Source organism: Zootoca vivipara, chromosome 13, assembly GCF_965207765.1.
Source record: "Zootoca vivipara chromosome 13, rZooViv2.hap1.1, whole genome shotgun sequence".
Taxonomy (NCBI): Eukaryota; Metazoa; Chordata; class Lepidosauria; order Squamata; family Lacertidae; genus Zootoca; species Zootoca vivipara.
The window spans coordinates 35,674,440-35,702,417 of NC_142596.1; the positions used below are offsets into that span (position 1 = coordinate 35,674,440).

The 27,978-nt window shown below is 46.6% G+C and overlaps 2 protein-coding genes across 3 annotated transcripts in view; one reads left to right on the plus strand and one right to left on the minus strand.

Moving 5' to 3' along the window:
• The window catches only part of IFT38 (intraflagellar transport 38), a 75,938-nt gene extending 73,391 nt beyond the window's left edge, over positions 1-2,547 (plus strand). For both annotated transcript variants that reach the window (XM_088657459.1, XM_035131362.3), the window contains one exon: positions 1,421-2,547. In XM_088657459.1, the coding sequence (XP_088513585.1) occupies positions 1,421-1,573 (153 nt within the window). In that variant the 3' untranslated portion in view covers positions 1,574-2,547. The remainder of the gene's footprint in view (positions 1-1,420) is intronic.
• On the minus strand, positions 860-27,978 carry NLRC3 (NLR family CARD domain containing 3). Its single transcript, XM_035131354.3, has 19 exons — positions 27,854-27,978; positions 27,176-27,239; positions 24,870-25,006; positions 22,374-24,114; positions 21,028-21,114; positions 18,006-18,089; positions 16,435-16,518; positions 15,576-15,659; positions 14,065-14,148; positions 13,434-13,517; positions 12,344-12,427; positions 11,076-11,159; positions 9,794-9,877; positions 9,337-9,420; positions 8,043-8,126; positions 6,683-6,766; positions 5,541-5,624; positions 4,198-4,281; positions 860-2,973 (listed from the first exon to the last, which is right to left on the minus strand). Exons 3-19 carry the CDS (start codon positions 24,874-24,876, stop codon positions 2,883-2,885), a joined length of 3,018 nt encoding a protein of 1,005 aa, XP_034987245.1. The 5' UTR covers positions 24,877-25,006; positions 27,176-27,239; positions 27,854-27,978; the 3' UTR covers positions 860-2,882.

A 27,978-nucleotide genomic window follows, 5' to 3' on the forward strand; every position in this document is an offset into this window, starting at 1 on the left:
AGAGAGTGGGGGGACTTTCAGTCCTTGCAACTGCCTCATTGGGGCAAGACCTACTGGAAAGAGATGCTGTGATCACTAGACCTGAGCTGTTTTGGTTTCTCAGCATAGACTACATTCCCGGGATTCTTTGAAGAATGCCATGACTGTCAAAGTGGTATAAGTGCTTTAAATGTATGGTGTGAGTATGGTCTCTTTGGTGCCACTGAGAGGGGGCTGTGCCCTGTCAACCTGCCCTGCTTGAATTCTCCACAGGCAGGCAGCTGCCCCCCTGCACCCCACTTGAGCCGCTCACCTGTCTCCTCCTCCTCCCTCCTTTGGAGACTCTGCCCCATCTCCACAGTGCCTCTTTCACTCCCATTCATTTTTGCAGTATTCGCTGGTTTCATTTCTCTCTCTCTCCTAATTTTTCCCCTTTCTGCTTCCATCTCGCGTTGCCTCTGCGCACTGCTGCTCCCTCTTCCAAGGTCGGGGCAGCCCAAGCCCGAGCCAGTAAGCGCAGAGTCTCCAGAGCCAAGGCTAAGGTGGGTGTGACTCCAGTCTGCTATGCTTTCCCCTCCACATGCCAGGCCCCCCCCCACAGCTCTGGTGGAGCACAGCCCTCCTTCCCTGCAGCTTCTTTAGCAAATTTCAGCCAACGGTAGCACTCAGTGAAAAGAATGAATAATGGTGAGATGCATAGTGGCATATGTAGTTTACACCAACCGTCAGGAGAAGCCTCAAAAATGTTTTGGCCTTTGTTCTCAGATTGTTATCAAGCAAGAGGCAAGGGCAGTATTTAAAAAGACAGATCTTGGTTGGAACCCATGCCAGAATTAAGCAGAGCTATTTAAGTGTTTGGGGGAAAGCAAAACACTCTGCATGTGCTCAGATGTATACTTTATTGTACAATATTCCTACCTGTTACTTTAAAGGAGAGGGTCATGGTTAAAATGGAAAGGCAGCTCATGCAAGCTGCTGCCACGTGATTTTCTCCAACCCCCTTTTCCCACCACAGCTCCCTCCATGGAACATGGAAGAGGCTTGTGCGGTGGAACGCAATAACTGATTAGTCCTTCCTCACACAGCACCTCATGGCATTTGCTCCAATAAGATGTTGTGAAGGCCATCCTTGGCTATTAGCCCTGGTAGCTGGATGTTCCACCTGCCGTGTTGCAGGCAGCATGTCTCTGAATACTGGTTGCTGTTGTCCTGCAGGAGGATGGACTAGATGAGCCTTTGGCCTGACCCAGCAGGGCCCTTCTTGTGATCTTAACCATATCAATTTTAGCTGATTAATTAACAAATGTTTTAAATTGAGTGACAGCCTTGTAATGATAAGCTCTCTTAGTGGTTTGAGTCTAATAGTTCTTTACATTGAGCCTTCAAGACAGGGCATATTATATATATATATTCCCAAATAATAAATGAAATATTTTTACAGGAAGATACTGAAGATAGTGAAATTGATCTGGATGACGATGACGATGATGACGACGACGACCTGGAAGACGACAGCATGGATCTCTCTCCCAACAAGGCGAGTCGGAGGGTGAGGAAGCCCGAGCCCCTGGAGGAGAGTGATAATGACTTTTGAGCAGCCAGGTCATCTCCAGAGACAAACCTTGAGGAGCACAGAGAATCTAAAACGTTGACCCACATGACTCTGACAGGATGTACTCTATAGAGTAAGGCAACCTTGATACCAGTGAAAAGAGTACCAAAGTAGTAATATATCGTGGAACTCAAAGTAGCTTAGCTCTTTTGCTGTCGTCAGTTCATGAGCAAGGAAAGAACACTAACATTCAGAGAGCAGTCATGTCACGCTCCATGGTGCCAAAGTTTTAACAGACCCAACAACACACACACAGACAATCCAGCAACACAAAGCAGTTTAGACTCCTACAGAATTCCTGGTATCTTTTTGATACAAACATGAATCTGGAATTGTTTCAAAAGACAATTCAGGATAAATTAACAGCTTCAGAAACTGACAAGGCAGGCAAGGAGCCCACAATTAGTCTGGGGCTCTGCTTTGACTCTAATTTACCTCTTTGCTATATGAGCACATATCATATTGTGATAAAAGAAGTTCTAGGAATGATAATATCTCCAACCCCATTATTTAATACCAAGTCCTTGCCACACATGTCCATGCTAATGTAAAACCAGGTATCGGTTTGGTTTTCCTAAGCAACTTTTCATTTAAAAAAACCTCATTTAGTAGAAATACAAGTTTTATTTTGTTTTTCTCCCCTTATTCTGGGCCAATAAGTCTCTAGGCACTGAACAGGCTTGACTGAATACTTTCCTCTTGTCACAAGCCACACAGTGCTACCAGTCTCTGAATGCCTCTGTGTATAATTTTATTTTCAGAGGCTATATGAAAAATATTTTATAGATCCAATTCCCTAACAGTGGCAGGTATCATCTGTTGAACTAGTTCTATGTTGAGGATTCCTCAGTTCCTTATGCCTTGCAAGTTGTATGTATTTTCCAGACTCGCTCTGAACCTCTTTGACTTTTACATACATTCCCTCGTTTCACAAAATAAACGACTTTACAATCTTGTTTCTTTTTGTGGTGTCAACTGCTTTCAGTTTATCAGGAAGGCACAAACCACTGCTGCAGATCCACCCACAAAATGTCTGAAGCACCGAACCACCTTCACCAGCAGGAACAAATGTCCAGAATGGAAATCACAAGGTTTGTCGTCCTCTTCCACAACTGCCTTCGGCTCAGGCCACATCCCCACTTAGTACCATCCATTGCAGCATCCTTTCACTCCCTGGTGATCTCCCTTTGCGCAGCATCCTTGTCAGTGAGCCATTTGTGAGGAAGGGGCATGTCTCCAGGGCGCAGGATGTCTGGGATCCCAGAGCACCTCCTCCAGGGAAGTTTCTCTTTCACATCTCCACAATGCAGCTGGGGGCATTTGTACGGATGGCATCAGCAATCACCTTGGCTCCCGATTCACCTATTTTGTTTCCCTGTAAGCTGTGGAGGGAAGGCAAAGGGTTGACTCTTAATGCGGCATCACTGTCTGGGCACTGCTCACAATCTGACTGGTAATTGCAATTTCCTGCCATGTCAGAATCACACACAAAAGCTCAGAGCAGGTGGGGGGGGGGGAGAGAGAGAGAGGTTGAATGGCTTTCCCTGTTGCACGTGACTCTGTTAGGTTCCTTGAACCAGTTGGAGCTTTTCCTCAATGGGCAACTTAATCGAGTGGTGGCTGCTGTGCTTGTGCCCTAAAGGTCTGGACAGTGGAAGCTGTGGAGGGTGGGCACTCCTGATTTGTGACAGATATGGACTGGAGTGCTTTCCAACCAATTAATATCTAAAAGCTGGATACAGGGAAGCAGTGGGGCTAGGGAAGACAGCTAACGCATTTTGGTTGCTAAGCCATGGTCAATATTTAGCCAGCCTCAACCCCAAGTCTCTAGGTTGGGATTGTCCTCCAGGCCCACGAAACAGCAGCTAACTCTTAAGTCCTTTGCTGAACATTCAGGAACTGTTACAACAAAGAAGTAAAATTAACTGCTTGAGTCCATCATACAGCTGTCAGCCTAGGATGCCTGTCCCTCCTTCTGGAATCTGCCCTGGCTCCAACATCCATAATAATAATAATAATAATAATAATAATAATAATAATAATAATAATAATAATTGTACCCCGCTCATCTGGCTGGGTTTCCCCAGCCACTCTGGGCGGCTTCCAACAAAGATTAAAATACATTAAAATGTCACACATTAAAAACTTCCCTAAACAGGGATGTCCAGGTGTTTTCTAAATGTCAGGTAAGTCCTTTAGGTTTTTCTTTCAGTAGGAAAAGAGGGCAGGGGCAGGTTGGCTCCCGTGGGAGAAGGGCCAAGGAGTTGTAGCTATAAAAGAAAAGGAACTAGGGCAGGGCACCCTCTCCTCACTGTGCTTCCTACACATCTCCACTCTGGCTTCTGAGATTAAACCAGACACTGATCCATATGTTTTCAAGCTCCTCTGCCATAATCAAATGGGCTGGAAGCTTTTTATAAAAAAAGTTTAGGATCTCAGGAAGAAGAGTTCTGCTTCCATGGTAGATCCATTAATGTATGTAGTGCAATGTTTGTGGTTAAGTAGCAAGTTCTGCTCCACCCATCCCTACCAAATCCTGTGGGGTCTGGATCTGAAATGGCTTGGACACACACTTTCTAGACCAAGAGCATTGAAAAGTAAGTTACTTGATGTAGGTGAGGCTGTGGCTTCCAGTCAGAGCTGTGGCAATGCAGATCGCTCCATCCATGCCTAGGGAGTTCTCTTGGAGGCTGTGGGCAAGAGAACATGGGCATATGGAATCCATTATGCACAGGCACATACAGTACACAGTGTCTGCTCCAGCCTTGTTTCACTTCCCCCAGAAAAGTGTAAAGTAACACCTGCCTGGCCATTGAATAGCTACAATGCAGGTAGGGTAAGTTCCAGCCCACAGCCCAAATGAAGCCCACAAAGCCATTTCCTCTGCATCCCACCCCCTCTCAACATGCAGCCTTTAGGCTTATTTTTTTCTTTAAAAAAATAGACAATAACTTCCATTGGTGCCAATTAGTTTTTTAAAAAATAAAACGCTAATTGCCACATGGTATTTTTGGTGGGGTTTATAGCTGGGTCAAACATCGTGAGCTCTGATTCCCCCTGTCAAAATGTAGCAGTCAGCCTTGGAAAAATATCTCCTATTGGATTCAAACGGAGACCATTTTCTAGCCTAATCGTTTGGGCTATTTAAGGAGATCACGGCTGCTGATGGAAGGGCTCGCCCTCCCACCTCCACCAACACATTCCTCAGCCCTCACAATTAAACTGGACAAAAGTGCCACTGCTCCTTGCCCCAGCCAAGCCTAAGTGCTTCTGCGTGGGAAAGAATGAATGAATGTGTTAAGTGTGCATGAATGCATATGGGTAGATTGGGGGTGGGGGTGCCGTGCCCACCCAGTTTTACACTGACCCCCCAGAAGGTCAGCCACAAGAGATTGTAGCCCTCAAGTCGAAAAAGGTTCCCCACTCAAAAGCAGCGCTTAAAAGACTAGTTGTCCCCCAAAATACTATTTTGTATTGCTAGCTTCCCCAAGCATTAGAAAGGTTCAGGAGAGCTTTTCACAGGGTCAGCTCTCTTATGGGGAGAAATGCCTGGAGATCTGTGATGGTTTCACAATGCTGTATCTATTTATAAATGTACTACACGAGCAGCCTGGCACCTAGTCAGGTGGTTCTAGCCTTGCATCAGTCACTCCAATAGCAACAACAGAACTTTGCAGCTTTCCAAGGTGATTTTTGCCATCTGAGTCCAAAACCCAGGCTTTGGGGGAGGGGGGTGATTTGCTCTGCCTGGAATTCCACTGCAAAATTCTTATTTCTTTTAGCCCTAACCCAAGCAGGATACATGTGGCATATATTTCATTGGTACAGAATTAGCCACCAACCACACAAGGCCATTAAACAAGCACTTTCAGCCATTATGCGAACCCAAAGGCCATCTCTTGACACTCTTGAATGACCCCATCTGTATCCTGTCCATCGTTTTACTTACTTCAGCCTGCGGAGGGTGCCGTTAACTTTCAAGGCATTGGCCATTGCCTTTGCCCCTGCCAAACCGATGGCATTTCCTCTCAAGCTGTCAAAAAAACAAGGAAGATAAATTAAGGCCAGGTATTCACTTTGATGCTGAAATGAAGCCACAATTCCACGAAGCCAGAAGAGTCTTGCTGAATTCTAGGTGGGCCATTGGCTGCACCAACTGGCCAAGTTCTGTGATGTCACCATTAAACTTATAAGATTGAGGTTGAATCCTGACAAGACAGAAGTACTGTTTGTGGGGGACAGGAGGCGGGCAGGTGTTGGAGGACTCCCTGGTCCTGAATGGGGTAACTGTGCCCTTGAAGGACCAGGTGCGCAGCCTGGGAGTCATTCTGGACTCACAGCTGTCCATGGAGGCACAGGTCAATTCTGTGTCCAGGGCAGCTGTCTATCAGCTCCATCTGGTATGCACGCTGAGACCCTACCTGCCTGCAGACTGTCTCCCGCTTGGACTACTGCAATGAGCTCTACGTGGGGCTACCTTTGAAGGTGACCCAGAAACTACAACTAATCCAGAATCTGGCAGCTAGACTGGTGACTGGGAGTGGCCACCGAGACCATATAGCACCGGTCTTGAAAGATCTACATTGGCTCCCAGTACGTTTCAGAGCACAGTTCAAAGTGTTGGTGCTGACCTTTAAAGCCCTAAATGGCCTCGGTCCAGTATACCTGAAAGAGCGTCTCCACCCCCATCGTTCTGCCCGGACACTGAGGTCCACCACCAAGGGCCTTCTGGCGGTTCCCTCATTGCGAGAAGCCAAGTTGCAGGGAACCAGGCAGAGGGCCTTCTCGGTGGTGGCGCCTGCCCTGTGGAACGCCCTCCCATCAGATGTCAAAGAGAAAAACAGGCACCAGATTTTTAGAAGACATCTGAAGGCAGCCCTGTTTAGGGAGGCTTTTAATGGTTAATTATTTTATTTCATTTTTCTGTTGTAAGCCGCCCAGAGTGGCTGGGGAAACCCAGCCAGATGGGCGGCGTATAAATAAATAAATTATTATTATTATTATTATTATTATTATTATTATTATTATTATTATTATTATTAAATTCCCCCACCCCCTCCTGGATGAACATAGGGATTGAGGAGTACTTACTCTAGTGTCGCAAGGCTCTTGTTAAGAACCAGGGCATCTCCTAGAGCTTTGGCTCCACTCTCGCCTATCAGCGCCACCTGGAGGCTGCAACAAAACAGGGCATATTTTGAACAAACTCAAGGTAGCACCACCATGTTGTGCCAAGGACACTCAAGCAGTGCTGGAAGGGCCAGCCCTACCATTAGGCAAAGGGAAGCAACCACTTCAGGCATCTGTTCTGAATGGACAGCAAATAGTTATTCAATTTATTATTGTTGCATTTTTACAGCCAAGAAAGGGAGCAGATGCTAATGGGATTGTCTGCCTTAGATGTCAAAGTAACTCTGGCTGTGGGTGTTGTGTTCTTCAGGGGCATAGCCAGTGTTGTGTTTTCCAGCTTTTGTTGGCTCCCATCAGTCCCAGCCAAGAATGACTGGAGTTGTATTCCAACAATAACTGGAGGACATCATGTTGGCTCTCCCTGATGTACCTTGACCAAGTGCTGCTGTTGCTGCTGCTTTTTGCTTCTCTGCCTCAGGCAGCAAAATAGCTTGGGGCAGCCATGGGTGCTGAAAGGCTCCCCACCAGCACCTTGCCTTGTGTTCCTTTCGCCTGAAATGGCTGGTAAGTGCTTCTGAGAGGCAGGAGAAATGAAGGTGGGCTTGGGTTGGTTTTTAATTTTAGGAAGTTCTGGCGGGGAACAGGCCTTGGACTCAGCTCCCATCTTAAGATCATCAGAAGAGCCTTCTGGATCAGGCCAATGGCCCATTTAGTCCAGCATCCTGTTCTCACAGTGCCAACTAGATGCCTATGGGAAGTCCAAAAGCAGGAACTGAGCCAGGAGGACTTTCCTCCCCTGTAACTGGTATATTCACATTTTTGAAGGTGTCCTGCACCATTCAACCACCCAAGCAAAAGGCAAGGAGGACGGCAGGGATGAGACCCTCAGGATGTTGCTGAACTGCAGCTCCCATCAGCCCCAGCCAGCATGGCCAATGGTCACAGATTATGAAAGTTGTAGTCCAACAATATACAGAGGGCTACAGCTTCCCCATCTCTTACATTCACTGTTTACTTTCTGGGTTTTTTAACCAATAGCTTGGTTATTGAGCCTTTCCGCCACATTCCTTCCTCTCTGCACGGTCATTCTGGATTCCATGGTGGCATCAGCCACTGAATGTGCTGTTCAGGAAGTCCCTTGTGCAGCCCTCCTAGTCAATCCCAACATTCACTGAAGGCATGTGGCCCAAACAGACATGCACACAACACTGGGCCAGATATAGCTTAAGAGGCCAGCAGTTGCTGACCCCCCGCACGAGTCTTGCATCTTGATGAATCCCCTAACAGGTATTGCATCCTTGTGCATAACATGGAAACTTACTAGAGCGCAGTGAGTGTTGAGTTCACCCTCAGAGCAGAAGCCAGGGCAGCTGTTCCTTCGTCCCCAATTGCATTTTCCTGTAAACTGAAACATAGCAGAAGCTAGCCTTTTGGTTGTTGTTTTTTTAAATACTCTTCCATATTTTTAACATTAAAAAACCTCCCCTACACTTAGAGAAGAAGTAAGAGTTTAGCAAGAGCTCCATGTTGGGAGTTTATGATTATTTGCTCAGGGGTGTGTAGGCGGGAGATTTAAAAATATGACAAACACACCCTACCTGCATTCTGAAGTGGCGTGGTCCTCATTTCATATAAGGTGCAGCTCTAAGAAGCCCCGAGAGAGCTAATTTTTTGTGGACACCCCCCTGAAAATGCTTACAGAGCTCAACTCCAATGAACCCTTTCTATAACTTCCCCGCCCCAAATCTTGGGAACTATAGTTATGACAGGAACTGACTATTATTTATGGCAAATTCCCAGGGAACTAGTTACAGGTAGGTAACCGTGTTGGTCTGAGTCGAAACAAAATAAATAAATTCCTTCAGTAGCACCTTAAAGACTTAAAACTTAGTTGGTCTTTAAGGTGCTACTGAAGGAATTTATTTATTTTGTCCCAGGGAACTGTTTCAGATCTGTAATTCCCAGAGATCCAGGTTAAAAGCTATAGCAGCTAAACAGGTCTGAAACGAGTTGAGATTTGCAGAATGAATGTAACAAATGTGACACTTCTTACGATTGATCAGAACATTAGATTATCCCTAACAATGTTACTCTCTTCAGTAGTTTTGTCTCCAGTAGCTTGAAATAAACACTTAAAAAAAGAAGAAGAATATATTTCTTTTTACAAGCCAGAGCAGGCATAGGCAACCTTTGGCTCCCAGATGTTTTGGAACTACGACTCCCATGATCCCTAGCTAACAGGGCCAGTGGTCAGGGATCATGGGAGTTGTAGTTCCAAAACATCTGGGAGCCAAAGGTTGCATATGCCTGAGCCAGAGGAATGTTACACTTATGTGCAAAAAGGTACACCCCACCCCACCCCCACACTCAGAAACAGCAGGAGCCTCCCTTTTCCATTGCATGATAAAATTACCTGTGATCCTCAGACTAAATAAAATAAATGTTTATATGGGTGAACATGCAATTCTGGTCACCCTACATGGTCTAAAGCGGTACTGACTGTCCCACCACCTCTCATCCTGCTGCTTAAATGAGCCAAAAGTGATTTGTTTCCTTCAATGCAAAAACTGCTCACGCTATTGAGGCTGAGTGGAAGGCAAAAGTCAGGGACTTACTCCAAGATAGAGAGACTCTCATTGACCTGCAAGGCTTGGCTCAAGGCCTTGGCTGCTTTGAACTGGATGAAATTCCACTGCAAGCTAGAAGGAGAGAGAAGGAGAAAAGGAATGAGGACCCAACCACACATTCCCACATGGTACAGCCCTTCCTAGACTGTACCACTTCAGCATATAAACAGGGAGGGGCCAACTTGGAACCAGTTTACCTACAAGATCACCTTGCCTAATATACACCCATCTGACTGATCTGATTGGTGGAACTGGTGCTGTTACAGGTGCCAGCCACATAATACTCATTCTGAAAAATAATGCCAACATCTAGGCAGCAGTCTCCGATTACAACAGCCAGTTCCAAATCTTTGAGACACCACTTTGCAAAAGCTTGAACAATCCTGTTCCAACTGTTTGAATGCATTTATGCTCAAGCAATGCAGACTAATCCGCTGAAACTCACTGCAGGGAAGTGAGCGCTTGGTTCTCCTTCAATGCCAGCGCAATGGCCTGGACGCCTTCGTCATGCAGCAGGTTGGCAGCCAAGCTAGAAAAAAAGCCCAGGGGAAATGAGAGTTAAAGCAATGCAGCACTCAGTGCAAGAGCTGGTTGGTTGGTTCCCATTAATACATGGAATCCGGGCCTTTTCGCTGTGGCCTCGACCCCATCAGTCCCCAAAGACCTTCTGCCTGACCACAACATATACCCTGTCTTGCTTCTAGGGCAGGGGTAGGGAACCTAAGCTTTGAGGTGGCCCCCAGACCTCTCTATCTGGCCCTTGGGACTCTGACCAGGCCACGCCCACAACTGGTCCTGCCATGCCCCCTCCTTTGGTGTTTTTGCCAGGCTGGAATGTGTCCTTAGACTCTCACCATGTTTCTAGGTTGCCTGAAGGTTGGAGAGAGATTGGGGGAAGTTGGCTTACAGTACAAAAAGTCACATTTACTGATTAATATTCTACAGCTTTTTAAATGTGTTTGTGGGAGGAGGAATTATTGTTTTGTTATTTGTGTTTTAACTCTTTGTGTGTGCTAGTTGCTTTCGTCTCATGTTTATGAGTGCCCTGAGATCTTTTGATGGAGGGCAGTATATAAACCTAATAAATAATCTGGAATGTGGCCCCAGGAAGGCTAGGAACGCAGCTCTAAGTCTGGGAAATGTTCTCTGCTCCTGCCTAGACCCTTCAGGAGTTTTCTCCTTTTCTTCCCTCATTCCTCCTGCACTCACACACCTCCCTGAGAATGTTACAGGGTGTGAGCCTGGAAAACAATAGCCAACCTTCTGGGAGGAATTTGATATTGCTCTGCCGAATGTTCCATCAGCATAAACATTTGAAGCTGGCTAGGTGGGACAACGTGTCCCCTCCTCCCCTTGCACACTTTTCTTTTCCCCACAAGTCAATTCCAGGAGACATGGGAGGCATGTAGAGAGAGGAGAGGAGGGAAAGCCCTGTTGTGCAGGTGGAGGTCTTTGCATAGGGCTTCTGCTGACAGTAGTCATAAGATGAATTGAAGAAGAAACAAGACGAAGAAGGAGGAGGAGGAGGAGGAGGAGGAGGAGGAGGAGGAGGAGGAGGAGGAGGAGGAGGAGTATTTGCTAAAGTTCTCCACTCCAGAATTCCTAGATTCTATACTACCCTGAGCCCCAAAGCACCAAATTAAGGACATGCTGCCAGGCCATAAAGCTTTTTAGGGTGTGCAAAATATTTCTCAGAGACCCTGTTTTCCAAAGGCCAAATGACTCACTCCAAGTTCCTCAGGGTGCTGTTAGCTCGAAGGGCACTGGCAATCTCTTGAGCTCCGTCTTTGCTTATAGAGTTCTCCCGCAGGCTACAGGCATATGGAGAAAAGTCATTATTGGATTCTTATCAATGCCTTCATTGTTTTTCACACACTGCTCTTCCCCAAGTGGTAGGAAAATAGTGGGGAGGGGGGCAGACTTTCATAGGCCTGTTTCCTTGCCAGAGGACTTTAGTCTAATCACATATGTGAAAGAGGGAAATACCAGCAGGCACCCAAAACAAGCAAAACCTGTTTTAATGAAAACCCAGAGTCTCAGATATCAGGGGGACTCCCTACAGGGACCCACCCCCAGTCATCCTGACCAGCACTTCGCCCAGTGACAGCGCAAGCAGCGGGTCAGGAGGAGGGACTGAGGAATGGAGTGGAATGGAGAGGGGGCTCCAAGACCCAGCTGGCCAGAGGAGGAAGGACAGCGCAGCGAGGTGTCGGAGCCTCTGCAACGCTCCAGCCAAAGGACGGGAGAAGGAACGCAGCCCCTTCCGGCGCCCACGTTGGGTCATGCACCCAGACATAGGGCAAGGGGACGGCATTTTGGGGTCCCCATACTATTATGCTGGCGCAAAAACAGACAAGTGCCATTGCCAGGTTCTGAATCAGACTAGGCAGTCATGTTTTCTGTTGCCTCTGCACTGTAAATAGTATACACAATAAAGCTCTTAAAGACAGAGTCGACTGGAGTGTCTTTACTCGGGAGTAGCCGCAACCATCCCCTGACAGCGGCAACCTTGTGTCAAGAAAGTGTTAGCCCACACAAACTAGTGCACCTGCCTCACCGCAAAAATCAATCAATCAGTCAGATCTTTTGGGGAAGTTTCACAAGATCTCTGAATCAGGTTTAATTGCACAGTCTGAATTTGCTGGCACTGATGGAGGAAGGGGGTGTGGTGGCTGCAGTCTGCCCCTGGTGTCATCCCGGGGGTGTGTGTGACATCACTTCCCTGCCCCCCTAGGACGCTCACCCCGCCCCTGTGGGCAGCTCGCCCTGCCCCCAAGTGCACAGCTCTGGGTGCTGGAGCAGCTAGCTCCGCCTCTGTTTGCTGGTATGTGATTCAATCCACCCCACTCCAAAATATTCAGTGTAGGAGTGCCCTGGGGTTCTTCTTGTGCTCTTTATAGCAGTGCCGCCACCTTGCTCTCTTTCCCTGAGTCTACTCAAAGAACTCTGGCAGGCGATGGGATTTGGAGGTGGCAAAGCATAGACTAGGACTTACTTGAGGCTGGTGAGGCCTTGGTTAGAGCAAAGGGCTCGAGTGAGCGCAGTCACCCCTGTGTCGCTGATTGAATTGCTCTGGAGACTGAAGAGGCAAACACAGAAAAGTGAAAATGGGTGAGAGAGGGATGCACGCTTGATTTCTTCTTAATTCTACTTTTACATGCAATCTGGGCCTGGCTTTCAGTTAACCCAAACAAACACCCTCCGGTATCTTCCCCTTCGAGGAGGGATGCCAGAGAACTCCAAATAAAACTTAAGTGGGAGCAGAATTTGCTGACATTCATTGATTTGTTCCATTGTCTGGAACAGAAATCAATCTTGCGAATATGATTGGTATTGATATTGCTGTTGTTTCAGCAAACAACATGTGACTTACCATTTGCATTGTCTTCCTTCTTTCCTCTCCTTCCTATTTTTTTTATTTTAACTTTACTTGCGCATTTTACATACCTTAGTACATCAGTTATAGAATTGTCATCGGTTATCTTACAGTCTTTGACTGTGCTTCATTATTATCAAAAGGAATGGGGCAGCATAAAGTTAACGATGATGTACGTAACTTGCATAACTTATGTATTTTTCTCCCAGCAAACAGTGAAACAAATGATGTCGGCTTGGGCAGAAGATGAACTGCAGCAGCACAGAAACAGCGCCGCATGCAGCAAATACAGGGCAGAACGGACAACGATCTTACATCCCTACCTTGTGTTGAGGGAGAGGAAAACCTAAAACTGTGTGGGCTGTACCTGTTGAAAGAAAGGATGCTGGCACAGTCCTCCAAGCACAGTCTTCGAAACCAGCTTCAGGGGCTCATTTAAAAAAAAACCCGCCTCGAAGGAGAGCTTTGTAAGCCCCAGGAGGACAAAGGCTGTGGGACTAGGGGAAGTTGCAGTTCCCTCGAGGGCTGCGGCATCCTCCCAGGGTCCCCCAGACTTTGTGCGCCAGCACAGGCTATCAGGGCAACAGAGATTGAGGAAGGGAAGGGGGGAACTCTGCTCTCCAGAATCACTTTGCTTTAGAGAACTCTCTCAATAGTAATTTTCAAACAAAATAAACACATGTGGGAAATGGAGGCAGAAGTCACTTACTCCAGGGTTAAAAGGGTGTGGTTCACCTTCAGTCCTTCTGCCAGGGCTGCAGCACCAGTGTCTCCAGCACAGTTACTGGACAATCTAGGATAGGAACAAAGGGAAACGTAATGCATACCAGCAGCTGCCCACTCACTAGACATTACTTTAACGGCAGGATTAGCAACCATGCCCAGGGCTTTAAAAACTTCAATACTAGGTGTGAGTGGTGTGTTGGCTAATGGTCACATTTTGACCAAGCAATTCCCCCCAATAGAATGCATTTTTGCATGTGGTTTTTAAGGCATGCTTTACCCTAGCATATTCATTTTTTTGACTCATTACTCGGCTGGAGAACTGCACTGCAAGTTTGGGAGACGTGTGGATTTTGATGGAACTGTACTGTGCCAGAAAGTGTGGATGAGGTAGGTTTGCCTTTAAATGCAAACTGAATCTGAAGTCTCCCCCACTTCCTACTGCAGTGGCAGGACAGGGGGTCAACCCTCTGCTTTAACATGGGCAGACGTCTGATCAGCAACCTTTGCCTCCATGCTACTGGGCACTCTCTAAAGAGCTACAGACCCCACTGCGAGGACAAGGCCACCTCCCCACGATCCATGCAAATCTGTGAGTCAATTCTCCCGGCTCTTACATCAGCTCCTTGAGGCCCCAGTTAGTCTTCAGTGCTTCTGCTATTTTCTTTGAACCTTGGGGTCCAACAGAGTTCTTCTGGAGGCTGCAAAGGAGATGACATCCTTAATGAGCAGTGAGCAGAGGGAGGTCAGCCCCCAGCCCTTTGATCAGCAGCGGAAGCGCTGCCGCTTTAAGCAAACAAATATAATCCCTTATTGCCACCGCAAATATCCCTGTGAATCTGGAGATGTGGAATCGATAACTCGTGTTCTTATGAACTGCTCCTTTATCATTATAGATGTAGGATTTTAATTGACTGCTTTCATGGAGATTCCCAGGAAAAAAAGATGCATTTTATGTTGTTTTTTATTCCTTTCAGACCCGAATGGACCTACCGGTATCTCTTCCAAGGAGGAGGAAGAAGAAAAGCTTCTGCATGTAAAACTTGCCAAGGACTAATTTTAGCAAAATTATAATTTTGTTCTCTATGTTCTCTATGATACAGTTACTATTACTTTTATTGTTATGGCTCTGTTTTGTTTTGTTTTGATTGGTATTATTTTACATATTTGTACAAAGCTCTTTCTTTGAAATCTGGTCTTTGATTATTATATCCCAGCTCGATCACTGATATAATATTCAGGAACACAGTTAAGCATCACCAGAGTTGGCAAAGCTCATCTGACAGCAACAAGAAACAAAGTCTTTAGTGTCATGAGCCCAGTCCTAAGGAATGCTCTGCCAACAGAGATTAAGCAGGTGCCTTCTGTTTTAACCTTTGAATGCCTGCTGAAAACATTTCTATCCCGCCAGGTTTGTGCAGGCAATATAGAAGATATCTATCTGTTAGTTGATCTCTGGTTCTAACTTTTGCATGGCTTTTATTCCATATATTATGTTTGTTCTAAACTTCTTTGAGATATCTAGATCTACAGTATACTGGTACCTATATTTATATCTATTTAAATAGCAGTATATAAATACTTTTATAAATAACTAAATAAGCCAATCACACCATTGCTAATTGCACATTTGGTGTTATACCTGTTCTTCCCAGAAACACAATCAAACAGGCTTTCGAAGGCAGTATGTACTGTACATCAGAGAAAAATCAAATGGCATAGTTATTCTTGGATTGTACTGCAGGTCTGATGGGGTGAATGTTAGGGGAGGGGAAACCTCTACAGACAGAAACCTAGCACATCAGAGAGAATGCTTTTAACCCAGCCATGTCTTTTACACTTCCCTTTTCTACATGCAGGGTTTGTTGCTTCCCAACAGCAGGGAAGCCTTCAACCATGCCAAACCACCCACCCCAATACCTTCAGCCTGCAGTGTAACAACCAGAGAAGAGTTTTTCTTGCTTGATTAACTGCTAATTGCATACACAGGCCCTTATCTAGCTCTAGCGGAGATGTCAACCCAAACACAGCATTAGCAGCCAACTGCACAGACTGGAAGAACAGGTGCCCAGGAAAGGAACAGGTGTGTAAACCATGATGCTGCTTAGCAAAGACCAGAGAGACGCACTGCAGAGTCCTCAGGCTGTGGTTGCTGGTGAGAGCCTCGGCCAGGCATTTGGCACCTTCTTCCTTGATGGCGTTGTTCTGGAGGCTGAAAGAGGAAAATCAACTCCATTACTTTTCCAGGCAGCGGTTGAGGGGCAGGAAGTGACAAATGTTCCAACCTTGCCACTGACAGGGGTTTTGGTAAATTTACGCCATTCCACAATTTTCATGTCTCTTGCCAACAGTTAGTTGGTGCTAACTGGAAGGATTTTTTTTAAAATTTTGCTATAGTTTAGTGCAGGCAGGCATCCCCAAACTTCGGCCCTCCAGATGTTTTGGACTACAATTCCCATCTCCCCCGACCACTGGTCCTGTTAGCTAGGGATCATGGGAGTTGTAGGCCAAAACATCTGGAGGGCCACAGTTTAGGGGTGCCTGGTTTAGTGTGACTCTCCAGATGCTGCAGGACTACAACTCCCATCCTGCTCCTCCTCTTTGTTCATTGGCCATGCTGGTGGGGGCTGATGGGTCTCGAAAACATCTGGAGGGGACCAAGCTTAGTCTGCAGGAGCTAAGCATCATCTTTGTAAGGAGTCTGAAAGCTTTCACTTCTGCTTTGAGCTGGCAGTGTGCCATGTTGTCGAGTGCTGAAAATCTGGGGGTTTCCCTAATCATTCAGGGACCTTTCTTTTTGTGCGTGTGGATGAGGCCCATCTGGCATGCTTCATGATTGGCACAGCCCACTCAGGTTTGGTATTAGAGGGAGCCTTTGTATAGGCTAAGAAGCAGCAAACTACCAGGCAGTGGCATGATGCTATATCTAATGCCATGCACATTTGCCTTCCCCTATTGGTTAGAGACCAAGAAAAGCAAGCACTTACTTGAGAGAAAGCAAGTACTGGTTGATTTTCAGCGAGTCAGCAAGGGCCTTCGCTCCTTTGGGTCCTATGGAATTACTACGAAGACTGGATCCGAAAAAAGTAAAGAAAGGAGGGAAGACCAGGGTTACCTAGTGGTGGAGGGCAGGGTGCGGGGGGGGGTGATCTGCCCTCCAAATGAGTTGTTGTTTTTGTTGTTTTTTTAAAAAAGGGCTCACAAAAGTTTTTAGGAGTGATGTGGTGGCTTAGGCACCTGCAGGTTCCGCGCTGCCTGAAAGGGCAGTGTGGGACTTGCGCATGCCTACTGCTTGAGGGGGAGCCGGTGGAGAGGCTCCAAGCATCGCAGAGGCTCGCCCCGCTACCCTAGGCACAAATTGCCCCGCCCCCAGCCAAGGGCGTACCCACCACGGGGCAAGTTAGGGCAGCTGCCCTACTCTAGAAGCAGGGCTGGTGGGCAGAGGCGGAGCACAGCCCGGCGGAGCGCGAGTTCGCCATTCCCGCTGCGCCGCGCCGCGCCGCGCCGCACCCTCCCTCCAGCTCCCCGTCGCGCCCTCTGGCAAGGGCAAGCGCGGCGGGGAACCAGAGAGCGCGGCGCGGCGGGCGGGAACGCTGAACTCGCGCTCTGCTGGGCTGGGCTCCGCCTCCGCCCACCAGCCCTGCTTCTAGGGAGGGGCACAGCCCGGCGGAGCGCGAGTTCGCCGTTCCCGCCCACTTTGTGGCCCCTCCCCTTCCGTGCCTTAGCCCCTCCCCTTGCCCCCCCCTAGTTATGATCCTGGGTACGCCCATGCCCCCAGCTGCAGGACACGCCCCCGCACCAGGCACCTGAGCAGCTAGCTATGCTGCTGGGGTTACCTATAGATTGCTCATCAAGACCTCCTTAATACAGTGTCCCTTTCATCATGTTATTCACGATGACAGTATCAGGGCAGTCATACATGATCCCCCCCCCCTTGGGCACAGGCAGCAGGTCTCTCTCTCTGTGCACATCTCTTGTCCCTGGGCTGTCATCTGCTGTGCATGGGATAAGAACAGGCATCCCCAAACTTCGGCCCTCCAGATGTTTTGGACTACAATTCCCATCTTCCCCGACCACTGGTCCTGTTAGCTAGGGATCATGGGAGTTGTAGGCCAAAACATCTGGAGGGCCGCAGTTTGGGGGTGCCTGGATAAGAACATGAAAAGCCTTGTGAGATCAGGCCAATGGCCCACCTAGTCCAGCATCCTGTTCTCACAGTGGCTGCCTGCATCTGTGGGAAGCCTGCAAACAGGACACCCGGAACAAGAGCACTCTCCCCTTCTGTGGCTTCCAGCAACTGGTATTCAGAAGCATTGCTGACTCTGACTGTGGAAACAGGAGCATAGCCACTGTGGCTAGTAGCTGTTGAGAGTCTTCCCCTCCATGAATTTGTCTAATCCCCTTTTCAAGCCATCCAGGGCCACCAGCCTTTCCAGTGGCAGTGAGTTCCACAGTTCCATCAGGGGCAGGTTCATCCCACTGGCTGCTGATTGCTGATCCCTATCACAGTGAATGGCAAACGCCTGACCCTTTAAAGTAGAACTTCTGAGATACTTACTCCAGCGCCATCAGGCTCCTGTTGACCATCAAGGACCGGGCAAGAGCTTTAGCACCTTTGTCACCAATCTTGTTTTCCACCAAGCTGTCCAGGGATATATATATAAAATGGTTAAATGCATTTTCTAAGTATTATAACCCACTCCTTACTTACTGGGCCTATAACTCTTCTGGAAGTTGCATTAGCAGTAATTTAATAGTGCTCTCCTCTACGTCTGGTGTGGCCTGATAGTTATTGCAAAAACTGAAATTTGCTGAAATTTGAATCTGAAGAAGAAAAGGTTAAAGAATGCATGATCAAATGGGCAAAACCTTTTGGTTATAATGCACCTGAGTCCCTCTGCATGCAAAGCAAATATTCTGCCCCTGATCTATGGCCTTCCTCACTTTCAAGGGCACCTATACATCTCTCTGTCTGGGGACCTGATGAGAGCAGAAGGTTTTCTCCCTGTAGAAATGCTTAAGCTGCTTTCCTCCACTGTGCTCTACTTTTATATTTGCAATTAATTCAAATGCAGCAAAATGCCACAAGATTCTGGTGATCTCTCCTACCACAGGAAGCAAAACCCTTGCAAGCCCTACCCTTGGGGACCTCTCACTGCCTTGCAAAGGGGAGGGTGCACAGCATTTCCTTTGCAACCGTGGCTCCTTTCATTCCTAATCAGACTGCGAGCTCCTCCAGATGAGCTGTTTATTTACCCTGATTTGCTAGCACAAAGCTCACACAGAGGTCAGACTTTGTCAAGTCTTTATTGAGTATTCATCCTGATTTGTTTGCAGGTGTTTTCACACCTGCCCATTAATTAATCATTCATCCATCACACACTTTTAAGTATGTTTCCCCTTCTCTTTCTCAAGCACAGAAAGTCAGTTTTGTCTTGTTTGGGGTTTTTTTAAGTCGATTTGTGGAGCAGAGCGATTTAATACACTTTACTTTTGCAAACCTCGGTTTCCCAGTAAGCGCTTGGATCCCGCCCACAAGAAACTGATGGCTTGGAGGTACCCTGCTAGATCTGGTTCCCAAGCAAGTGAAAATCACATAGAAGGGCACAATACTAGTACAGTCATACCTCATGTTACGTCTGCTTCAGGGATACAGACGCGCCCAACCCGGAAGTCCCAGAACGGGTTACTTCCAGGTTCGAAGCCTGCGCAGAAGCACCAAATTACGTCACGTGCCTGTGCAGATGCAGCGCTTCAGGATGCGGCCTTCTCGGGTTGCAAACGGGCCTCCGGAATGGATCCCATTCGCAACCAGAGGTACCACTGTATATAACAGAGGTCACCAAACTTTTTCAGCAGGGGGCCAGTCCACTGTCTCTCAGATCTTGTGGGGGGCCGGACTATATTTTGAAAAAAAATATATGAACAAATTCCTATGCCCCACAAATAACCCAGAGATGCATTTTAAATAAAAGTACACATTCTACTCATGTAAAAACACCAGGCAGGCCCCACAAACAACCCAGAGATGCATTTTAAATAAAAGGACACTTTCTACTCATGTAAAAACATGCTGATTCCCGGACCGTCCGTGGGCCGGATTGAGAAGGCGATTGGGCGTTTGGGGACCCTGGTATATAGCAACCACAAAAGTGCAGAAGGGCACATGACTGTAAAGACCATATATCCTCTGCAATGCAGGAATCACAACTTTAAAAAAATCAGTGACAGATAACCATTCAACTTCTGTTTAAGAACCATGCAGAGAGACTTGGAGGGCCTCATTTGTTCCTCAGGCCTGAGGTCCTGTGAGATGTGCTGCCGCTTGGACTACTGCAATGCGCTCTATGTGGGGCTACCTTTGAAGGTCACCCAGAAACTACAACTAATCCAGAATATGGCAGCTAGACTGGTGACTGGGAGCGGCCGCCGAGACCACATAACAGTGGTCTTGAAAAACCTACATTGTCTCCCAGTACGCTTCCAAGCACAATTCAAAGTGTTGGTGCTGACCTTTAAAGCCCTAAATGGCCTCAGTCCAGTATATCTGAAGGAACGTCTCCACCCCCATCGTTCTACCTGCACACTGAGGTCCAGCGCGGAGGGCCTTCTGGCGGTTCCCTCGCAGCGAAAAGCCAAGTTACAGGGAACCAGGGAGAAGGCCTTCTCGGTAGTGGCACCCGCTCTGTGGAACGCCCTCCCGCCAGATGTCAAAGTGAACAACAGCTACCAGACTTTTAGAAGACACCTGAAGGCAGCCCTGTTTAGGGAAGCTTTTAATGTTTGATGGATTACTGTATTTTAGTATTTTGTTGGAAGCCGCCCAGAGTGTCTGGGGAAGCCCAGCCAGATGGGCGGGGTATAAATAAATTATAATTATTAACCTTCCATGAAGGAGAGTCCACCACCATGTATTTTGAGGTGATGAGTGGATTGGTAATTATAATGGTAGCTTATGAATGTTTGGTAAACCCTTATGGGGAATGTTTTTGCAATGATCAACTGAAGAAGATTTTCTGAAGCAGGGCTTTAGCCAAAAGCCTGCTGTCAGCTCCTTAGAGTAAGGTTACCAGACGTCCCCGCTTCCCGGGGACAGTCCCCGGATTTACAAATCAGTCCCCATACAAAATCCATTGAAGTTGAACAGTGTCCCCGGATTCATTGAAAAAGATCTGGTAACTTTACCTTAGAGCTTTCTCCCATACAATAACAATTACTTTTGCTACTGTTTTCGTAAGCTTTGCTGAAATGCACACTTTGCAATTGTAATAATATTTTGTCTTTCTATTGTAACTTCTTATTAATATATGCTTGCTCATGGGCGTAGCCAGGATTTTTGTTGGAGGGGGCAGAACCTCAGATTCGTATTGATTTTTATTGATTATAACCTCTTGGCTATGCCCATATGCTTGCTACAGTTGTGTGCCCTTCAGCCTTTTTTGTGGTTGTTCCCAAGCAAATTAAGCACGAATGTAACTGCCAACCTAGGCAGAGGCAACCACAGTTGTCCCACAACAAGCCATAAGTCTGTACACATTGTGCAGAAAATAAGTATTGCACACTTAGCTATTCTGCATCACCTTATTTTCTGAATCTGGCAGTCCTTTCCGCTCAGCACACTGCCCAGCAGGTCCATAGCACTGTCTTTAAACTGGTTGTAGTCTAGCCTGGGCCAAATTATGGCCGTGGATGGGGTGGGGAGGGGCAGGAGGAGAGAGAACAAAGCATATTCTTAGTACATACAACCAGAGGAGAGACAAAAGGTGGATGAGTCATGTGAGTGTGGCTGAGAAACAGGCCATTTCTAGAGATGTAAGAGGAAACAGTTTTCCATTCCGCCCTGTATTCCTCACATGCAGCACTGTTTCCGTTCCACTGCAATTTGTCTTCCTCCCAAAGCCAATGTTATTTGTCACCGCACTGTCTGCTATGGCGAATTTACGCAATTAGCTAACTAATTAACTGTGTAAATTACGTTGTCATTACGCTATTCCACCCAGTTCGTTTCATCGCAAAGAAAACAGAATGTGAATGAGAAAGGGAGGAACCCCATAATCCATCAAGTAATCTTTGCAGCCTGAAAGCAGCAGCAACTGTGAACACCAATCACATTCCCTGGATCCACTTCCCATTCTGGACAAATAAGCAAACACCTGCAACTTCTACTCCTGCTTCCATTTCCGTTTTGTTTTTTTGCCCTTTTAAATTCATTCTTTTATTTATATTTTATACATTTATTTAAATTGTATACATTTTTTGACAAAGTAATAAAAATAAATAAATAAGAATAAAAATGTGCACCCCACCACCGAGACCATTCCATTATAACTATCCAACTTCCCAAAATTTCAACACCTCTTGCAATGGTTTGACCCCTTTCCATTTTAATAGTACAAATTCTACAAACACCTTCCATATCTCCTCAGAATAATTTCTCTTGCATATTCCCCGTCTTACCATAATGGCACGTGTTAATTTATCATTAATAGCTATATCCCACACTTCTTTATACCATTCTTCCATTTTATATTCTGCTTGCCCCTTCCACTTCCTAGCTATGATACTTTGTGCAGCTGTCAATAAATTTGTGAGCAAGTCCTTCATAGCTGATGAACCTTCCACCTCATCGTAATAGCGCTACCTCTGGACTTTTTGCCACCTTTAACCCAGTGATTTCTGTTATCTTTCCATTTCCATCTGAATTCAATCACATTCCTAGTCAACCTGTTTTTTGAGCCGCCATCCTTATTTGTTTTCTATGGGCCTCCCCCTCCGTATTCAGAGAGGCTGAACTTCATCCTTCAACCAGCATGGCTTTCAGCTGCAGTCCAGCAACACCTACGTAGAGGACTAGAGGTACTCCCCACCTCCACCCTCTCCTCCCTGTCCTGGCGAGTCCTGTCTCCCATCAAGCACTTCGACCTACCTGAGATTATTGCAGTAGAGGAGCTGAGAGAGAAGGCTCTGGAAAGCATGGTAGGTGAGGCAGTTGGAGAGGTTTGCCTCTTCCACACAAACCTCCGAGGTCTGCAGGAGATAAGCCAAGGCAGAGCAGTTGACCGGCGTCAACATCCCAGCCAGGGCCTCGCTCTTCATTGCCTCTTCGAGGCTCGCGACAACGTCCACATGCTGAATCTCATGTAAACACCGCATGAGGTTGATGGACCCACAGGAGACGGCTTGGTCTGCTCCCAGGAGGTTCTGCAGGAGGCCAACCACGTGACTCCGGTAACCGTGGTGCTCGTCCCTCGCCAAGAACCAATCGGACAGGACTTTGTTCACCTGTGGGGCGAGGAGGCCTGAGAGGAAGCGCACAAAGACGTCCAGGTGCCCGTCCTCAGACTGCAGAGATCTTTGGAGGGCGTTTTTAAAGTGGTTGAGGAAGCCAAACTTTGGCCAGGACATGCCACTCTCCACAAAGAGGTCAAAAAGAGCCCGCTTTGCAGCAGTGTAATAATAGGTGGCTGCCAGGAATTCTTGAAATGTTAAGTGGGGGAAGTAGTAAATGGTGGAAAATGGAGTCTCTTCCTTAAGCAAGAGCCTATTGCACAAGCTAACTTGGAGAGAAGAGAGGTCTACGCCATAGGCTTTCATGTCCTGCTCATGGAACATGTATTTCCTCTTGATTAGGCTGTAAAATGCCAAGCGGCCTAGGCAGTTCATCATTTTCTTGCCATTGTTCAGCAGCTGGTCTATTTTGAGGGCTTCCTTCTGTTTCCCTGGCCAGTCGCTACACAGCGCCATTTTAAAGTAACAGGAATAGATTTCCGACAAAGTTTTAGGAGCAGTCAATGCTTCTGGAGATTGATCGGCGCTCCTTAGAAAGTACCCCATGGAGGACCCACACGTCTGGCAGAAAGCTGGCACTGTGCACAGGATGTACAAAGACCTGCTTGCCTTGAGATGCCGCAACACACCATCGGATAAGCCCTGGTTCTCAGCAAACATGTGATCTAAATGGTCTTTGATCTCTGCATCTCCAAAACCCTGCACTTCAGTCATCCGGTCCACAAGACCGCCCGGGATCTGCGTGGTTGCCGTTGGCCGCGAGGTGATCCAGACAGAAACCTCTTGCAACAGATTGCCTCGGATGATGTTGGTGATCAAGTTATCCACCTGGACCTCCTTTCGGAGGTCTGTGCAAACGACGGCATTGGAGAAATCCAGCAGAGTTTTAAACTGATCCAGACCATCCAGGATGAGGAGAGTCTTGGCCGTGTCGATGGAGAGAAAGCTCGGCTCAGCTAACTGGGGGGTTGCCAGCCGGATCAGCTTCTCTGCAGAGAGCTTGTCGTAAGCATTCAGTTCCCGGAAGGTGAGAGGCAAGACAAACGTAAAATCCTTGCCAATCTCTCCCTTTGCCCAGGTGTGGACAAACAGCTTGACCAAAGTGCTCTTGCCAATGCCGGCAACTCCAATGGTCACCAAAATTCGCGGGGGGATGGTAAATTTGGACAAAGGCAGGAAGAGTTTCTCCAAGGGAATCTTCTTGGAGACGTTCCTCATGCCTTTGATTGTTTCAATCTGTACAAAATCATGTTGCTTCTGCTGGAGATCGGTCAGCCCTTCCACCAGGAGGAGATCAGTCAGCCTCTCCAAGGAGGCCCCTCCTGTGCTTGTGCCACACCAGCTCTGCAGAGTCTCCATATGTTTTTGCACCATCAGCTCTGCAGAGTAAGAAGTTGGAAGAGGAATTAGAACAGGAAGCAAACACCTTAAATTATTTATATATTTATTGTGTTTACATCCTACCTTTTCCCTGCCCAAGTAGCTCATGGTCCTCCTCCTCATTTAATCCCCGCAACAACCCTGTGAGTAGGTGAGGCTGAGTGGGGATCTGAGCCCTGGTCTCCCAGGTCCAACTCGCTAACCACTATACAGTACCACACTGGGCAGCAGGGCTGGCTCTAAGGCAAGGCTGGGTGGCGCTGGGCCGCCAGGTGGGCACCGTGCGGCTGCGCCCGCTGTAGCCACGCTGTGCGCTGCACCCGCCAGACAGCCACGTTGGGAAACTGAGTGGGGTGGGGGGCGCCGGAGTGATCTTGGCACCACGGCGCCCGATATGCTTAAGACGGCCCTGCTGGGCAGGCTAGTACCCACCACTAGCACTACAATTGTGCAGAAACTCTTCAGAATCCCCAAAGCGCAAATCAGTGGTGTCAGTACTGGCTCTTGTTGGAATACGCAGATTTTTGTTGCAGTTTAGGGGGACCAACCTGAATCCATGTCATCGTTCACACAGGCATGGACCCCCCAGGATGTTGGAGGTACAGAAATCAAGTCTTTTTCTATCATCGGGTTGGTGAGCAAAACCCTCCTCAAAAATAATGAGCAGGAGGAGGGGAAATAAATTCCTCCAAATTTGGGGGAAAGGGGTTTCTGCTTACCGTACTTAGCCTAGCAGGACTGACTGCCCACTTACCATCCATCGGGGGTTTGCTCTGGAGCACCTGAACGAGCACCTGCGCCGCGTGGGGGATGCAGGTGAGAGATTCTACTTCACCCTGCTCTGTCCATGCTGCTTGGGGAGATTCCCTGGGCTAGCCTTTCTCCATGGTTCTGATGGAGAAGAGAGGGAGGCCATAGTTTGCAAGTGATTGATAGAGAGACAGAAAGAAAGAAAGCAGAAGTGGACTGGGTACCTTCAGACAATGGTTTGATATTGCAATTGGATCACGGAAGTATCACAAGCGGATCATTGCAACTGGGTTTCCCCCACTTATCAGATTTCCCTCAGAAAGGCTAAATCTGTATTAAATGGGGGGAATTTGTTTTTAATAATAATAATATTTATTCATTTTATAAGAAACAGAAACAAAAAGAATACAACACACACAAAAACATATACAAACATTTCTTATATAAACCTAATTTTCCTTAACATCATGTGACTTCCTTCGGTCCCTTCCTTCTGAATTTCATTATAATACATCTTTAGCAATTTATTCAGCATATTCTAATATCCAGTTATTAATTTAATTATTCCATCACCTATAACCAATTATTTAAATTCTACATTTATTTAACTAAATCTGTATTAAATGGGGGGATTTGGCAATAGTAGTTAGGTGGATGGAGTCTGCTCTGAGTAGTATTAGCATTGGGTACAAACCAAAGACTTTTCAAGGAACAGGGAAGATACAATGATAACTGCTGTTGGTTTTTGTTTGCTTAGTGTTCCTAGTTTGTTTGTTTTTTATTTTAATTTATTTTAAATCTGATATTATCTTTTTTTTCCTTTTTTTAAACTGTCTTCAGTTTCAGATGGAGGGAAAGGCAGGGTTAAAAAGAAAATACAGTAAATACAGAGTAATCCAGCTTCGGCTCATAATGGCATTTTACAAGTTGCATAGCTGAGTCATTCAGAGACACATAGCTTGAATAATATATACGCTTTCCTAACCTGCAGGGAGTCTGCTATGGATGCACAAGGCTGGCATCCTTCCTAGTTTATGACTCAGGAACCTATCACACTTGACTCGGCTGAATTACCTGCTACGGACGCTGCCCATATAATTCCTTATAATTTATCCACTTATAAATAATTCCTTCAAATGTTCGTGTGATTGGCCTGTGAAATGAGAATAGATTATGCCGTTCAAGGCATCACCTAACTAAATAATCAGACACCCTCAACACTTTCTTATAAATGCCACTGGCTTGGAAATGCAACTGAACTTTCCTGCAAAGTAGTTTGATGTTGCTGGATTTGTTGGCATGTGATTAACCTGCCTGATTACATCCCCTGTGCCCTATTTGGATTAAGGCTGCCCCCTTTGGAGAAGGTCCCATCTAAGTCCAGCAGTTCACATTATCAGCCCCACCCTGCATCCAGCCCAGTGATGAGAAAATGGGTTGAGGGGGAAAGTGGTTGTTGGGCAATCTCTCTCACCAACAGATTTTTCCCTTTAAATGCCAGCCCCCTCAAAAAAATAAAAATAAAAAAATCAGAGGGGGTTGGGAATAAAAAAAATTGTAGAGCTGGAAGGGACCTTGAGGATCATCTAGTCCAATCCCCTGCAATGAAGGAATCTGCAGCTGCCCCATACGGGGATCGAACTTGCAACCTTGGCGTTATCAGCACCACACTCTAACCGACTGAGCTGTCCAGGCTTTGAACCCCATTATGCCTCATTATGTGCTCCCGACTATCTAGTTCAAGGGAGCCCCTGCCCCCTACAGAACAGCATCTGCTTTGAATGAAGAAGGCTCCTGGTTCAATCCGTGGCATCTTCGGGAAGAGTAGGAGAAGACCCTAGTTTTAGAACCCTGGAAAGGCATATCAAGTGACTAAACAAATAGCAGCAGCAGCAGCAGCAGCAAGAGAGCAAAATTTTGACTTACTCATCCAGACTTATTCTTAAAACACAGAAATGTGTGTGTCTTTCTATAGGTTCTATATATAATTTGTTCCTATTACTCATTCAGGGAAACTACAGTTTAACTTTGTTTTTACATATCTCAGACTCAATTCATAATTGCAACTGGCTGTGTGGATGGCTCTGCAAAAGGTGGCTAAGAACAGGCGTCTCCAATGTGGCAGGCTGCATTTGGAAAGTGGCTCCTTTGGCAACTACCCTGACATGTCCCCTGATTTCTTTACACAGTTTATGCAGAGGGGTTCAACAGAGCAGGAGCTGTGTGGGGAATCGCTTCTCACAAAGGGTGAGAACTAGAATTGTGGATGCCAGTGAACTACTAGGACAAATTCAAGGTGTTAGTACTAACATTTGTTGTTGTTTAGTCGTTTAGCCATGTCCGACTCTTCGTGAATGGCTTGCAATCTAAGTACCTAGAAGAGTGAACAAATTAAGTTAATTTGGATATGCAGAAGATATTAAAAATAAATTCAAGGAACCGCAAAAAGAGGGGGAAGGAAGTCAAGTTTTGAAATGCTAAAATGGCTGTAAAATTATTGAAATGTATAAATCTGAAAATCATAAATAAAATAAAAATAAGAGTGCCTTCCCCAATACCAACTGTGACAGGGCCTTTTCAGTGGTGGTTTGCCAGTGGTAAGTAGTGGCTGCTGTTATTATTATATTTATTTATATACTCCGCAGACTGGGAGTCAATGTGGCTTACACAAATTAAAACAACACAGATTCCTGCATTACACAGGGTTGGAGTAATGACCCCTGGAATTTACCGACTCCTTGATCAGCTTATTAAGCTAATAAATCTTGAGTAGTCCCCCAACCCAAATTCTTAGGCGTGTAAATGAAATAAAGTGAAAAAAATATCAATATATAATCAACATTTGTTAATCATCCAGTGTGGTGTAGTGGTTAAGAGCGGTAGACTCGTAATCTGGGGAACCGGGTTCGCATCTCCGCTCCTCCACATGCAGCTGCTAGGTGACCTTGGGCTACTCACACTTCTTTGAAGTCTCTCAGCCCCACTCACCTCACAGAGTGTTTGTTGTGGGGGAGGAAGGGAAAGGAGAATGTTAGCCGCTTTGAGACTCTTTCGGGTAATGATAAAGCAGGATATCAAATCCAAACTCAAACTCATCCATCACTGTGATTACT